This window comes from Tigriopus californicus, chromosome 10 (assembly GCF_007210705.1).
Source record: "Tigriopus californicus strain San Diego chromosome 10, Tcal_SD_v2.1, whole genome shotgun sequence".
Lineage (NCBI taxonomy): Eukaryota > Metazoa > Arthropoda > Copepoda > Harpacticoida > Harpacticidae > Tigriopus > Tigriopus californicus.
In genome coordinates, this window is record NC_081449.1 from 13,783,978 (window position 1) to 13,800,183 (window position 16,206).

At 38.1% G+C, this 16,206-nt stretch overlaps 2 protein-coding genes and 1 long non-coding RNA gene across 3 annotated transcripts; 2 read left to right on the plus strand and 1 right to left on the minus strand.

Annotated features, from left to right (window-relative positions):
• The first annotated feature begins 1,251 nt into the window (after positions 1–1,251).
• Positions 1,252–2,486, plus strand: LOC131888988 (failed axon connections-like). Its single transcript, XM_059237966.1, has one exon. It carries the CDS (start codon positions 1,553–1,555, stop codon positions 2,462–2,464), a length of 912 nt encoding a protein of 303 aa, XP_059093949.1. The 5' UTR covers positions 1,252–1,552; the 3' UTR covers positions 2,465–2,486.
• Positions 2,487–6,770: 4,284 nt separating this feature from the next.
• On the minus strand, positions 6,771–10,173 carry LOC131888770 (uncharacterized). The gene is made up of 4 exons (XM_059237699.1): positions 10,146–10,173; positions 8,491–8,593; positions 7,706–7,974; positions 6,771–7,479 (listed from the first exon to the last, which is right to left on the minus strand). The coding sequence occupies exons 2-4, from the start codon at positions 8,585–8,587 to the stop codon at positions 7,177–7,179; spliced, it is 669 nt and encodes a 222-aa protein (XP_059093682.1). The 5' UTR covers positions 8,588–8,593; positions 10,146–10,173; the 3' UTR covers positions 6,771–7,176.
• Positions 10,174–10,775: 602 nt separating this feature from the next.
• On the plus strand, positions 10,776–15,814 carry LOC131889156 (uncharacterized). The gene is made up of 2 exons (XR_009374178.1): positions 10,776–15,183; positions 15,254–15,814. It is a non-coding gene; the product is annotated as an uncharacterized LOC131889156 (long non-coding RNA).
• The last annotated feature ends 392 nt before the right edge of the window (positions 15,815–16,206 follow it).

Genomic DNA, 16,206 nt, shown 5'->3' on the forward strand with positions numbered 1-16,206 from the left:
CAGCAACAAGCCCTGCATCAAGACTGCCTCAAGGATGGGCATAAGCCCATCCTTGAGTCCACGTGATTCATCTGTGAAGCCCGAGCTTGCACCAAAGTTCAGAAAAGTTTCAGGGCACTGAAGACAATCCTTAATCGTGCTGGGGCCCTAATTCTAGGGGAGATGATGCGGTCCTTTTTATTTAATTTGTTATAAGTTNTAAATGGGTTAAGGAAGGGGGGTGGGGCGGGATTAGGTTTAGGAATAGGGTCAGCGATAAAACTACGAAACTGAGCTATCCTATTTCTCGCTTTTCTTTGCGTCCCTTCTACGTGGACGGAGGTACACCGTACATTAAAGCACGTCTTAAGTCTCATGGACTGACGGCACATGTACGGGTGAAAAAAGGACAATCTACCTTCCTACATCCCTTCTTCCTATTGTACTTCTCAAGGCCGAACTTGAGAAGTTTTTGACACCATTCAGGCTGGTCAAACTGACAGCCTTTTCCTTCTTCAGGGCAAAACTGCTTCCGGTAAACAGGACAGACTTTTTTCTCCAAAGCTATTTTATCCTGCTCATATATAAGTTCTTCAAGAAGCACCCTGGCATTACCTATTTACCTTTCTTCACCCACCCATTTGTAACTAAGAGCGATCAAAAAAAAATGTTTACTGCTGAATGTTTCCCCACATACACTTTCCATCACCTTAAATTTTTTAAATGAAGTCGTTTGGGGCATAAATGTTGTTTGCAAGTCCGCTGAACATCCGAAAATCAAAAATATCTCAATGGTGTTTCAATCTGAGGCCAAATTCAATCGGAGTAATTGATGACATGACATTTCTTTAATTTGATAAATGCATTAAACAATCAACATTAATGGCAGACAGTTGAGGTTGAAAATATGTTGCTTATAAAATGATGCACCAGTCATAGGTTTCGAAGATTTAGCAAGATTCAGTTTCGAAGAATAACTGTTCTTTGATTGAACGATTCAATTTGTTACCTCGGTACTAGTTCTTAATGAGTATTTCGCGACAAAAATGATTGAATTGTCGACCATCTCGCCGATCCGGATATCGCAGCAACTGAAACTTGCTGGGTTATTTTCAAAACAAACAATTCAGTTTTTGATTATTTTCTTTGTGTGCCAAAAGAAAAATCAAAACTTTGGTAACTATCTCATTAATCATGTGTTAAGAGGTGACTCAGAGTTGTTAGCAGGTTTTTAAAATTGGCTATGAATTGCACGCGCCCTGGCAACAATACTCTCGTATTCAGGGTTAAAGAATTTGAAGGAAAACAATTAAACCCAAAGCGAATAAAGCAAGCTCAGGGGAACATTCTGAAGTGCTCAAAAAGGTAAGAGTTGCCTGTCCCCACCAGAGGCACACCGGAGATAACATTGCAAGCGACTTGTCTGTTACCATGCTGTTTATCTCTCTGTCGCTTAAAGTTCAGCTGATCAGCTGTACGAACAAAAGAGAAAGAAAATCGATGGTGTTGCTTGTTTCGCTGTGTTCGACTATTTAAATTGGGAACCGTGCGACTTGAAAACTTAAAAAATACCATGTTATTCCAGTTCTTCGCATTTACTTGCATCGTGATTGTTGGAGCTGAAATAGGGCTTGGTTTGTTTGTCTTCTTGAAGAAGAAATTTGGACGAAATAAAAAACCAAAGCTTATCAAGCCAAATTACCAGAAAGATGTGGTCTACTTAGCCCAATTCCCGTGTGTGCCTTTCATTAGAAGTATCTCTCCATTTTGTCTGAAGCTTGAGACTTGGCTTCGAATGCACAAGATTCCGTATGAGAGTGTTTATACCTTGAAATTCGGACCCAAGGGCCAAATTCCATATGTGGAGTTGAACGGTGAACAGATCCCGGACTCTGCAATTATTATCGAAAAGCTCACAAAATACTTCAATGTGAGTGACAATGATGGGGTCGGTAAAGAGCAATTGGCTTTGGCTCACTCTATGACTGTAATGGTTGAGAATCGGACAGCTATTGCCGGATTTTTCTGGAGATACGGTCGTAACATGAAGATGTTTGTGGATGCGCTCTGTTTGGAAACTTATCCGGCAAAATCATTGAAATTCTGGACCTTCTTTCAACCCATGGGCACGCGGTTTAAGACAGTGTGTCACGGTTTAGGGAAACATGAGGACCAAGAGATTGCTGAATTTTCTTTCCAAGATCTCAAGGCGATATCGGATGCCTTGGGCGAAAAACATTTTTTCTTAGGAGATACGCCTAAGCAGGTGGATTGCGTGCTTTTCGGCAACTTGATTCAATTTATATACAACCCATTGCCGTTTCCTCAAAAAGAATTCATTTCAAAGGAATGCAAGAATTTGGAACCATACGTGGACCGATTAAGGGACCAATTTTTCCCGGATTGGAATGATCTCTGTTTACCCCAATCTATGAATGGTTTTAAAGAGGCTAGTTATGCTAATGCTATAGCACTTTCAAAATAAATGACCATTGTTCATCTTGGCAGACTTAGAATGTTTCTTGCGCAAACAAAGTTGTTATTCTAGTCTTTCTGCACGAAGTTCAAGCCTTGATGTTCTTATTTTGTTGCCTTTCTTGTGAGTAGGCATCATGATCCGTTTCTGAATCCAAAGGTTGGCTTGATTTACTTGGTCGGGCTCTTTTCAGACTCAGTAGATGGATAAGGCACGAACTTCTAGAAATATGGACTGCGAACGAGCTTCCCGCCAACTCGGCCTGCCCTTGGTCATAGCAACTCTGAGCCACTTTTCGAATTTAAGTTACAAAATAAGAAACGTAGATCTCTTCAATTAAACGTAGTTTTTTTCATATTATATGCTTCTAAAGTGGTTCCTTTCAAAGCTTATGCAGCTGACCAAGAGCAGGCCTAAAATTAGAATTCTATGTAGTGCTTACTACATAACTTTGGACATATTTCCTGAGTTCTCTAAGCATAGTTTCGGGCTCAAACTTGGCCAATTTCATCTATTCAACAAGATCTTGTGGTCGTATGAAGTGATTATTTGGAATAAAGCGAATGGTTTAGGAGAAAAACAATGTTTACTTCCTTTCGCAGTTCACATCTTTAGAAGTCCGTGATTAAGGTCATCATTAAGGCAAACAAGAGTTGGAACATCTGCTAACGGAGTCACAATTATCGCCCAAAGAGGTTGAAATAGTTCAGAAATGCTGAAAAATCAACACCTTTGTGCATTTTCTTTATTGGTGGGCCTTTCACTTCAAACTTTTTCCTGTTCAATATGTTTTATCTTCTCACGGAGCAAAGCAACTATGGGACAATTTGCAAAGAGTTACTTGAGGCGTCGCTTGGATAAGCTCCTGAGATTTGACATCCGAGCGAGCTAGTGAGCTAGATCATAGTAATATCACTAGCGCTGCTAGGCAGTATATTGGCATGCCAAAAGGTGTACATCGGGCATATTTGGGACCCCCTGGCAGGCAAAATTGAATTTGGCATATTTTTCTAGTCTGGCCTCTTTTCCGGCTTATTCTGGGCTTTTAAAACCTGACAAATGCGTTGCAAAATGGAGAATTGGACGGTCCCTGTTTGTTGACTTGAAATGCGTAATGGAAGTGCAATATTTCCCTTACATGTCTATTTTTGCTATCTTCCTCTTTTTGACTGAGGCAACTATTGCTAAAACTATTGTGCTCTAATTTCTACTAATTCATCAGATTGTATTATTGTCTGCCTGTACACGGTGTTACTCACCATACTGATAAAGTTTTTATTGAAAATGCCAAGCCTTCTGATAACTATTTTCGTTGTTATTGAAACAAAAGGAACAACTTTTGTACAAAGTCATCTTGGATTCTAGCTAAGATTAGAATATTAATCCACTTAAAACCTATAAAGAGATAATATTTTCACAAATGTAATCAATAGATGTTGGGAGTAAAATTAGTTGCGTTTCCTACTAAAATTTTATTCAAATCCATGGAGCAAACGATAAGATATCTTGTTTTCAAAGATTGCATTTTCATCAAGTTTGACAACAAATTGCTCCGGTTATATCTTAAAGCAATTGCCAAGCGATATAATAAGCTTTTTCTATGCCTAAAATATAAATGGAAATATTTCACGTTTCTGAAGCAGGTAGAAAAACCCGAACATAGCTTGCAATATAACTTAAAACTTACTTAAAGAAAATATTTCGCAATTTTGACGCCATACTTGTCAATCGCGACTTTAATCAAGCTTAATCTTGAGCTTTGACAAAATTCTATTAACGTTGAATAAAAACCTCGCTAGTACGTAGAATTAATTATTGCAAAAAGTGACAATTTTGAAAATTAAACTGTCACGTGCATGTATCGTTCAAATATTTTGGGAATATGATAGGATCATGTAGTTTTTGGCACTTAAGTAAAATGAAAGGCAATTTTACATCTTTTGTAGGTTTTAAGCGACAATTTTTGCTACCTCTAGCTTCGAAAGAAATCTTAAAGAAAATGGAGAAATGTTATTTCTTGTCGTGTCATTGAAAGAGTTAATCATATTCCTTGGAAGTAACTGGAAACATGATTAGGCCATTTTTCGATCTTTTACGGCGTAAAACGCAACCTTTAAGTTGTAATAACTAAGCATTTTCTAAATAGAAGTTTATGAAATTTTAGGTCAATACATAACTAAGAGTATGCTTAATACTGATTGACTACGTTTTTGACAGTGATGCATTTTAATAGGCTTTTAGTTATCTTACACACTTATCTGAGCTACTTTTAAACATGTGTATTTCACAAAAGTTGTTCCTTTTCATTCTTTGGCGAAGAAAAAGATATCTTTATGTCTTGGCATTTGAGCAAACAGTTAACCAGAAACTATAACCACCGTGTGTACAAAGGATATCGTAACCATTTTTATTAGTTATAACCATTCTAGTTATGGCATTGATGTCTTCTTGGCATGATATACCGATATGGTATGTTTTCTGGGAAGTTCTGGCTATTCTGCCAGAAAATCATAACCCCAGATGTTATGGGTTTAAACTATTTACAATATCCTTGGTTCAAACTCTGATGTCAGAAGGTAATCTTTTAACTGGAGGAAACGTGGCGTAGTAGATAGCGCAGTTCCTTGCATGAGAGAGGTCCGTGGTTCCATTCTCCTCCCTGACCTTTCTCCAAAAGGAGACCTGGGTTTGAACCCACAACACCTAGAGACTACTTGGTTCCACTAGCACCTTTTGCTGATCTGTATTTACAAGTTGAAGGAAATTTGTTTTAACAACACAAATTTCTAGTTTGCATTGTCCAATTTGTGGCTTGTTGTCAAAGGAGTTGGTACATTGTTAACCGAGTCACCCACCGAACCAATACCACGCCCATTTCGGATGTCAGTGCTGCAACATGGGCTTAATCCTTCTTTAATTCTTGGATTACCCGGTTCTTGGAGGGTTGGGGCAGCATTGATTACGATGTCATAAATCGTGTGGATGAGGTAAATATCACTAAAAGTGTTCCATTATGCTTCAACAAACTCCCCATACGCAGGTTTTAGGCCCATTGTCATCCTCTTGGTTTCGGTGGATTTTCTTGACTAAATCCTTCCTGTCGAGTGAAAGGTTTCTTTCACCTTGTCCTCCTTGACTTCTTTCTGAAAGGCTGAAAGGCACCTCTTTTCTCCTCTTTACTGATAGGAATCAAATTAATAAACACGTGAAGTTACGATTAGGGCTTTCAATTTACATTTTCAATGGTTTATGGCATTACTACTTGTGGAATTTCCGAAACCCGTTAGTTCTCTTACCAAAGGCTTTTCTGAAGTATGGCTGTGATCTTCAGTGCTGCCCGTTCTTAGGGCTCTGAACATGCCAGATTACATCGCAAAACATACCAGAATATGCCAAAAAATGCCAGATTGAAACCAAAAATGTGCCAAAATGAAATAACAAAAGAACATCTCATTTTTGCTCTTTGTATGCTCCAGGGGAAAAAGGTAGCAATCAAAAGACAGTCTGGATTCTTGCAATTTTGGATGGACAAAACTGTTTCAAAGTTTTGTCCAAAACGAATCAAACTTTAAGCAAATGATTTTTCGAAATGGTTTCATCGAAATTTTTACATACGTAAAACATCAGTTTATTGATCACTCAAGACTGTTGATCAATAGAACAAATTAGGCATCATAATGTTATTAACTTGAATGGCAAGCCCTTGCCAATGACTAATCCTCTCAACTCGCACTGCGGGGTTTGGCATGAATTCACTCTGTCCGCAAGAAACACAGCACTTGGGGACTGCGGGTGGTTCTGCACAAATATATCCAATTAGTCCAGGGCACTTTGACACATCCCATCGATCGTATTGATTTATCAAATCCTAGCTCAGATTAAACATTTATATTCTTGAAAACTACCAACATCATCTCAGTCAACACCTAATAAAGTATTTCAACTACTTTGACAGTGGTGAGAGGAAGAAGCATAAGTTAAACGTTGATGTTCATGTTTGTAATGCCCATGTTGCAGACGTACGTCCAGTTACCCCAGTTCCTGCATGGGACCTTTGGAACAAAACGTCGCCTGCGATCCTCAACGTGGTTACCGCGTCTGAATGGAGAAGTCGAACAACATTATATGCATGTAATCTTACATTCTTTTGACAAAGGCACTAGTGGCTTTACTCTCCATCGCCCAGTTTCTCTCACCCCCAACTCTGAATGAACCAAGTGATGACATGGCGACAAACCTGTTACCTATATATTCTTTAATAGTACAGGTTATTCTAGAATGCTAACTTAGCATTGGCAAAAACTGAACTGCACTCTAGAGTTTGCTGATGAAAATATATTTTATGCCAATGGGAAGAATTTTACACGACGTCACAATTTGCACTCTTATGATGATGGTCCCGGATAACAAACCATTTGGTTTGATGGTGTAAACTTGGCAATTTAGAGAGCAATAACAATTGGCGATTAATAATATTGGCGCATTTTTTGCAAATTCAGAGTAGAAATGTATGCACTTGAACACCGAGTCAAGGCTATGGATCACTTTTGCAATTTTATTGGTGCTTATTTGGGCACACCAATGCCCACAAAGGTTTTGTTCGCCAAAGATATTGTCTCAAAAGGCAATCAAATGAAGACGAGTCATAATATTCTATGGTTGAATCCAAAATTTTGAGAACGTTTCAAGTTCTAATAGTGTCTATGTTTGAAGCAGCTTGGTTAAAAGCACAATAATCCTCTGGCACCCCTCTTTCTATTGATATTGTTGGCCTTAAATATGATTTGGAAGCGATTATTGTTATTTCCTGGCTCGACAGTGAAACACTTGTCCTCTGTAAGTTCATCACAATATTGGACGTTGTTATCGAAGCTCTCAACATCGTCCACACTCTGTCCAGTTTCAACGATGTTCTTCAAGATGAGACTATCAAAAGGACATCGCAGGCCGTCATTACTACGCCTTTGTAACTCGAATTCGTCTTTTAAAATCGTGAACGTGGGGCTCAAGTTAGGACTAGGAAGCTGTAAAAGAGATCAGACATTTTGATTGCAATGGTGCAAAGTCAAATGAAGAAATGTAACCTATGTGCGAACTTCTGTAAAGCATTTTAAGAATTGTATTGGAACTAAAGACAGGTCAACATATATAATAGAATCAGATGGTTTCATAACCATCAATTACTTATCCTTTGTGTGTAAAGGAAACCTAACCGACGTGTGTTATTCTCCCTTGACGTGGATAGCTCACCCGTATTTCATATGTGCACTCGTAGGCCGCGTTTAAGGCATTTGGATATCTGGTGTTCTCGCCATACCCAGGGGTTGTAAACTCGTAACATCCGGTTGCATCGGTTATGGGAATGATCAGGGTCACTGGCGTAACTCCAGTGTCTAGTTGGACCTCAGGGGGACATATAACATCATCTTCGGCTGTGGGCAAGGGTTTGATTGGGGCATTGGAGGCCGGATCCGAACGGTCCAAGAAGTTCGAGAATTGAAGCGATCGAGCTGTAACGTCTAAGGCCGTATTACAATAACACATAATGACATCCATGAACGTGAACAAAGGCCAATTAACTCAACTCTAGAATAAGGGTTTTGGCCTCAACGATTGCTTAGAAAGATGGATGCCTCGACAAATAATCGTTCGCATTCATTAATTATATTTGACCTCATTCTTGCAGTGATCAACGCGAAATAAATCGGCAAAGTTTCATTGACTATAATTTTCAAAATAGTTGAAATTGAATTGGTAATATCATTGTCTGGAAAAAAATTGTTTGGTCCTCGACCAACAAAAGCCTTGATCAAGAGCCACTTCATCGCCAATAGTATGACAATAGTTTCATTGATTTCAAATGTTGTTTTGCAAGAATCTCCAATTCCTTGACTAGAAAGTCCCTTCGTATTGTTATGAAAGGTATCCCTTCAGACTACAAGGTCGCCCTTCATTGTTCCATTGGTGAAAACTTCTCCGTCTCAACAACTTCGAATAATTATTCCATATTAGCCTAAGAACCTGCCGCAATTTACCGTCTCTTTTCTTTGCCAGGCGTTGTCCACGGGTTTTGATGGTTTTCCCGAAGACTTGAGAGACCAAAAGAAGTGCAAAGCAACATACAATCTTCATAGTTTTCTGAAAATATAATGAATTCATTTAGTCTATGACATTGCGGAAAACACAAAAAAGTCCGAGCAAAGGCTCCATCGCAGCCAACCCCGTAATTGATATAATCAATAAAAAATATTTTTAGGCACACATTCCTTCCATGAATGCCAAGTATGCGCAAAAGGGGGGATCATTAGAGACACTAGGTACCGCCATGATCAAGCCTAGCGGATAAGGCAATTTGTCAAATGATATCAAAAAGACACTTAAGATGTGAAAAAAAGGAGTTCATGGAACTGATCGGGTAAAGAGGCAGTGTAAGCAAGACAAGAATGTTCTCCTTAAGTGTCTTGGATTCTAACCTCGTTGCCGAGATGTCACTTTTAACGGGATGAGACATGGCACAAGGATTAGCGCAATTTCTTGCCAGGAAAAATGTCCTCGGTTTGATTCTCAACCCCAACATTTCTCCAAAGAAAGATTTAAGCCAATATCTGCATCCACATACAAACATACGAGGAACCAATCTGATACGGAATTTGGACTTGCTTATCGGAGAGTTGGACAAATGGACAATGTTATAGTTAGTTTCTGCAAAATGGTCGAGGCAAGCGTTGAGTAATTAACGTTTGGTGAACGCCATTGCAAGAGTTCCAACTGAAAAAGCTTTGAAAAAGGGAATCTAAAATTCACTGATTTTGAAAGGGATTTTTTGGAGAACTTTGTTCTAAACATTGACGAAAGAAAAAAAAACTAGAAATCAGGTATATACTCTGAATCGTTTGATGGGCCAAATACTTTTGTTTGAAGGAATAAAAATAAAATGTTGGTCCTTTCGATAACTGGAAATTACAATGCTTGATACCTTAAGGGATTGCGACCAAGTATACGTATTCGTTCAGCCATCAACAAGTAAACAAGCATTTCTTCGCCTAAGGTTTATCGCTAAAATCTGCCTTCGATGGTAAAATTTTACTTTAACACCCATCATTGAGCCGACATCAGATTGCTGTTTGGAAATGTTTTTCCTCAATTCCAAATCAACATTCATTAAAACCATACTTGTGCAGTTTCTTTTCTATTTTAGTTTGCATAAAGAGACGCCCGAATAAGGATTTGCTGTGCATTGCACAAACGAAACTTGATGGCATTAATTACGATCTCGTTCAAGTTACCTTGGTCATTTCGACTTTCTTCAAGTCTTTAAACATATATTGTATAAAAACTGTTCTACTGTGGTTGATTGTCCCTCGAGATTACCACTTTTCCAGACAAATTATGGCTTATACAATCCTTCAATCGACAAATAGGGACACAAGAGTAGGAATATCCATTATTAGAATATCTACTATTAAGACTAGAAATGATGAAAGCTAACAAAAAAATGAACGAACATTCGCTACAAATTCAGATACTTTGGTTACAATTGTCAAGTGCTAACTTCGACAATTCGTAGAAAATGGGGCTTTAAAAAAACTACGAATCTCAGAATTCAAATGAAACGGTAGATTGTGCCAACAACTTACTCAAACTTGGTCACTAAAGTTGGCCAGATAATTTTGATTTGATCTTGACTTACCTGTCGGAAAGGTTTCACGGTTGTGATGATAGCTGAAACAATAACCCTTTTATAAAAGGTATCTGGTTCAAAGAGAGATAGGGACATGTACGTTTTTTGGACAAGGAACTTATCTCATTAACGAAGCTGCTCACTTCGTTGCAAAATATTAAATCACAGTAAAAAAAACCTTTTGGAGCATACTTACCTATGAAAAAAATCACTAGCTAGTAAAATATGTTATTGAGTAAAATCAATCAAATAAGAGTAGTCGAGTAGGAACTCGTAAAAAAGAAGAATTCTTGATTGAAGATTTTGAATCGTGAGTCAAAATTGCGTTACTTGTCCACTTGTTTTATATTCTTCAATCAAAACATATGCGACGGATTCGAAATTTAGAAGTACTTCATAATAACACAAAGTAGTGGAATTAAACGACCCAATCATCTCATAAACATTTGTTCAGAGTAAAAACCGAGGGTGAATTGAATCCTTATATTGCAGATATCAGTAGTGCTAAATGGAACTTACCATCTCTGCTAAGGATTGGCATGAAACCTAAATATTTTGCAATCTTGGTGCCCCACCCTTCTACTGGAAAAGCAAAACAAACGAAGAGGAAACATTCTTCAAATTCAAGGCGAGTTCCATTATTTTGATATTGAAGCTTTAGACGAAAAAGCAAGAGGCAAATTGATTTTGGCCTCCTGAAGTTATGTCCTGTACCAGGGAGGACTTGGAAAAAATACTACAACTTGTTTGTCCCCGCTCAAAGACTTATTTGACATTTCAGCAAGAGGAAGTGTTTAGCACATATAGTAGTTTCATACTGCAAATAATCTAGTTTTTACGTAATGGCAAGTGGTAACCCTCCCATCGTTTTCCACCAAAACAATGCTCTAAAATGCAAGTGAGAGCAGACTTGATGTCAAAACCAAAACTAAGGGCCTGCTGGAGACCAGCAAGAGGCCCAGGGAGGTGTGTGAACCTTTCGGTGTCCATCCTCAAACCGTTGGTAAGAGGAGAACTTCATCCAAGAACAGCGAATCCCTTTACAACAGACCCAATTGAGGGCAAAAATCTGGGATTGCTCTGAGCCCAAAGAGAAGGAAGATCGTGAAAGCTATTAATGAAGCTATGTTTAACTTAAATACCACATTAATACTTGAATACTTTAATTATCTTCTCGTCTTGAACTGCTGGGATTCCAATCCTGGTAGCGGTAAGGAAGTCCGCAAAAAAAAGAATAACCCAACAAGTAAAAAACCGTTTTCACCTTTTTAAAACTTATTTTGGCCGATTGTCGTGACTTAAAAGCAACTTTTTTTGACCAAAATTACAAACTATTTTCCGAACCCTAGTCATAAAGAATAACAACCATAGAGCTTGTTAGAGAACACCAGAACCGTTACGAGCTACATAGTTCTACATGCCTTATACTAAAGGATCAACTCAACATGTAGAAAAGACAAACTAATTCTAATAATGTCTTAGCATATTAGTCAATGACCTTGTTACTTTTATTCATACCGTGTATCCCTACAAAAGCAACCTCGTGCCAATGTAAATACATTTTCAACGGTAAGCCCAATTTTTACTTCATTTTGAAACTGACCAATATAACTAAGAGACTCCAAAGCTTCTTTTTCGAGCCAATTCGAAATCATATGACATTTAGTGTCCATTGATCAAAGTTTCTATTCGGAGGCTTGCACTCATTTATTGTATGATTTTTACCCTAATATTTATAGGGAAAACGTAGGTGTTGCCGATCTTGTTTCTTCGATAATTAATTTGGATGAATTATTGATTAACTAACCTAACCCAACTTTCATTCAAGCCCCGTCTGCCAGCTCGCCTTCTTTGATAGATCAATTATCATATGAAGTTTAAAAGATAGCAAATAGACAAATTAGAATATTTCATTGTAAAAGTAAAAGAGTAATAGATTCCCTGTTCTGGTAAGAAACCACCCGTGAAAAAAAAATAACAAAAAAACATGTTTTTCCCAATGTTTGGTGTCATAGCGACGCAGTCTAGCAAAGAATGCTGTCGAATACAACTTGGAACCACCGCAATGACTCCACAAATTTATTATAACCAGGTTACAGTTTACTCGAATTTAGATCATAAATGGAGTCCAATGATCAAGGTATTATTGTGGAAGCAAACACCAAACGACCTATGCTTTATTTTTATCACAGGCTTCCTTATTTGTGGGGCCATCTATTCATTTAGTTTTAACAATGCGATTCACAAACACACAAGCACTATCTGTTAATTCTATCAGACTAGAGGGCTTGCCCTCTATAGCAGACATACAATCAGAGGTTCGTTATAGTAAACTTAGATATTTTCAAAGCTAAAAATACTAACATAATGACTATGAAGTTTGCTATTTTTCAACAATATCAGCTGAATGATAATTGAAATGAAAAAAGTTGTTGATAAGCAATCAATTCATTTTTTTAATGGCCTATTAATGTCTGATAACAACTCAAATCGCAAAGATAGATTGAACTCAACTCAAGGAACTTACAAGTTCGACACTCGCCTTTCATACGTTTCTTAAACCCTAAATGTAGTGGGGTTGAAGTTGTAAATTCAAAACGCACACCATAGACGTCATGTGTAGATGAGTAGTAAAGTCAGAAAAGTAAATTATTCTCTTCTGAAAAAAATAAACTCAAGGAAATACATTCGAAAGCCAATTAGCGCCTTTTCAATCTAAGCTGGACAAGTTCTGGAGCAAAATTCAGGCTAACCCTCAGAGACATTATATCATTATTATCATATTGCCAGAGCCGACCTTATATCGATATAAGAATGATTAACAGTTTAAAATATTTTTCATGATCCTACTGAGCTGCATTCCCACCTAAATTAGGTCACATAGAAAAGGAGTATGAAAATTACAAAATTTATCAATTCGACTTGCACATGTTGCATTTGATTGATGCAAAGTAGTATGAACCAATTTGCCTATTAACACTTAGTGTTAAAAGTGTTAGTGTGTAATGTAGTCGTGCCCCATTAGAACGTTTCAGCAGAACCCATTTAGCCCACTTAATTACTTCAAATTATTTACCGTTTCGCAAGTGTTCAAATCGATTGAAGTAAATGTCTGAAAGATATTTTTTACTTTTAAATTTTCACATTCAGGCTCCTGACAATATAATTTCCACCAATTAATTTTCCATCCTGCGCACTAACTGGGACGCCTTTGTTGTTCTTAATATATTGCAAAATTTTGTAGCTATCTACATTTGAACTCAAAACATCGGTCTCCTTCCGTTTCAGCCATTTTAAGTATTCAAAGTGATGCGAGCGTTTAGTCTTTTTGTATCGCTTCATGAGTCAAGCTACAGGAAGAGTTTTCTGATTGTCCTGAGTTTGTTCACGGACTTGTAGAAATATGGACGGCGAATGAGCTTCCCGCCAAATCGGCTTGCTATTGGTCATAGCAACTCTGAGCCACTTTGTAAATTAAAGAAACAAAATAAGAGATATAGATCTCTTCAATTAAAGGCTGGTCATTTTTATATCCTTTACTTGTGAAGTGGATCTTTGCAAAGTTATGTCGTCAAAAGCTTATGTAGCTGACCAAGAGTGGGCCGTAAATTCCAATTTTATGTTGTGTTTACGGGATAACTTTAGACATATCTCCTGAGTTCCCTAAGCATAGTGTTGGGCTCAAAGTTGGCCAAGTTTATCTATTCAACCAGATCTTGTGGTCGTATGAAGTGATTATTTGGAATACCATCAACGGTTCAAGAGGTACGAAATTTTGGCGTTCGTTCGCAGTCCACATCTCGAGAAGTCCGTGGTTTGTTCTAAATATAATACCTTGCAAGTTTGCTTTCACAACTAGAAGAACCCACCATGTAATAGGGTCTCATTAAATGAATAGAATGGACTAATGACCAACATTCAAGAGGGTTTCAATCGCTGTCTTCAATACCCACCGCTATATTAATTAGTATTATAGGGATGTTTAAAAAGGCGTTGTGTTAAACAATTGCCATTCAAAAGATTATGCATCGGTATAGTCCAACTTTGTTAAGTGATAGGTCAAATCAAACTGGAACAGGCGTGCTGGAACGTCGAATATATACGTTGGTTTTTTTGTAACTTAGTGTTATGACAAAAAATAAAAGTTATGCGGAAATGCTTCGAAAATGGTTGTTAATGTTTGATGTACAAAAATCCAAGAACTTTGCCCGGATTTTAATGCTTTTGGCTCACTTATGTGGCCTATGACCAAATCGTAACATGCCTATCTTCCTAATTGTGAAGGGAACCGTAGAAAAAGATCGCTCTCACTTGAATTTCAAGTTTGGACATTGTTTACGACTGGCATTTTGTAATCACTTTACAAGCACGTGTTCAAGTGGAAGAAATAGGGAAATCAATCATTCCATTTACGGCATTTTTGAATCGAAATTGAACGCACGTGTTTCAGATCCCACTATCATTGAGCCACTTGACAAAATAACGTTTGAAAATCATCTGTATACAATCAGAAAGAGGGCCATGATACGTCAGTTCTTGAATTGCCACACAAAAGGAATGCGGCTAGATAACAGAACAAGCAAAGAAAGGTCATGTAACATTAAGCCGAGTACATAAATCTTTCAACACCAGACATGCCTGTAATACGTTGTTGTTTGACTGACCCAATTTTAACACCATAATTTATGTTAGTTTTCAGTCCGCACCCTTCCATCTTCTCGTTCTTTGTTACGAAACATCATTTGAGAATGAATCATGCAGGAAGATCAACGATGAAATGCACCCTCCTTCTACGTACCTCCTTCTTCGTGTTTCTCACTCGCTCTACTATTTGAGCATTTGAGCTTTTGAGAATTTCCAACAAAGAGCGTTTTGTTGATGATTTCTTTGGGCTGAGTGAAACAAGCGGGACGGACACTCCAAAACATTGGCCCCCATCTTTCGTTCCTCCCAGAAGATTCAGAACTTCAAAGCGATGATCTCTTGTCATTCCAATGATTTACAACCACAATGGGGGATTGCTATCTGCAGTTCGGGAACCTGCTCGGTAGGACTAATGATAAAACCCGCCATGCAAGCAGCCAGCCACAAGAGGTTATCATTCGTATTTTTCACAGGACGCTTTCGCAGAAATGCAACCGACGCAGCGGGAGCTATAATACTTTTCCTTTCTCCAAATTTCACCGAAGAATGAGTCCCAACTTTTTGAAGACAAGTCCTCCGTGCGGTTTTTTTTTTCGTACCATCCAACAAGGCCCATTAAAGATTGCCAAATATGCATGCATGTTACGACCAAATTGGTGGCGGCACCTGCTTCCCATGCTTCCGCCACGTGGTCTGTTGAGAATTTGCTCTGCCGAAACCATCACCCAAGAATTCTTGGGAAAGGGATCTGATGAAAAGAAGACCTGTGAAGCTTGTTGGCTCTGAAAAATGCGGAGAACTGACAGACAAGGCATGATTGATTGAACAGCATGAATCTTGAATGTTGTCAATGCCAGACATGGTATCTGATCGAATCACTCTATCACACCAGCTAGCACTCATGCGGTGAATTCTGGTCGATGGAAGGCGGGTGTTGTATAATGATTAGGGCTACTTTTCCAACCGAAGTAGCATTAGCGTGTGGCTTGTTCAGTCTCCAAGATCGGAATGAACTTATCTTTCTATATACCATAGTCCCAGCTAATTTTTTACCTAAGCAAATGACACCTGCCTTTTCTAGAAAGCATCATATATCACTCCAAGTCACCACAAACAATCCCCGTTCACGAATAAGTTTCTTTTAAGCCTTCAGTTCAGAAACCCAGACAAATTCCATTCAATAAAGGATAAGAAGTGTAATGGAGATAACGTTTCCAATCTGGATGATGCAATTATCAAATTCGCTGTTTCCTTTTTCTGCAAACAATTTTCTGAAAGTAAGCCAGGAAAGTTATCCGGTGTCAAAGCTACACCCAAACTTCAAACTTCCTGAACATTGTAAAACAGCTTTTGAGTTGAATATTGAGAATTTAGCTGGATCACCGTGGGCGTTGCTCGTGATATTTGTCGCCATTCTTCCCCTGCA

Coding starts and splice junctions, on each gene's coding strand:
- LOC131888988 (XM_059237966.1), top strand. CDS start 1,553: ATGTTATTCCAGTTCTTCGCATTTACTTGCATCGTGATTGTTGGAGCT.
- LOC131888770 (XM_059237699.1), bottom strand. CDS start 8,587: ATGAAGATTGTATGTTGCTTTGCACTTCTTTTGGTCTCTCAAGTCTTC. Junction 7,975..8,490: donor CCTGGCAAAGAAAAGAGACG/GTAAATTGCGGC, acceptor ATACGGCCTTAG/ACGTTACAGCTCGATCGCTT. Junction 7,480..7,705: donor AGTGCACATATGAAATACGG/GTGAGCTATCCA, acceptor TCTCTTTTACAG/CTTCCTAGTCCTAACTTGAG.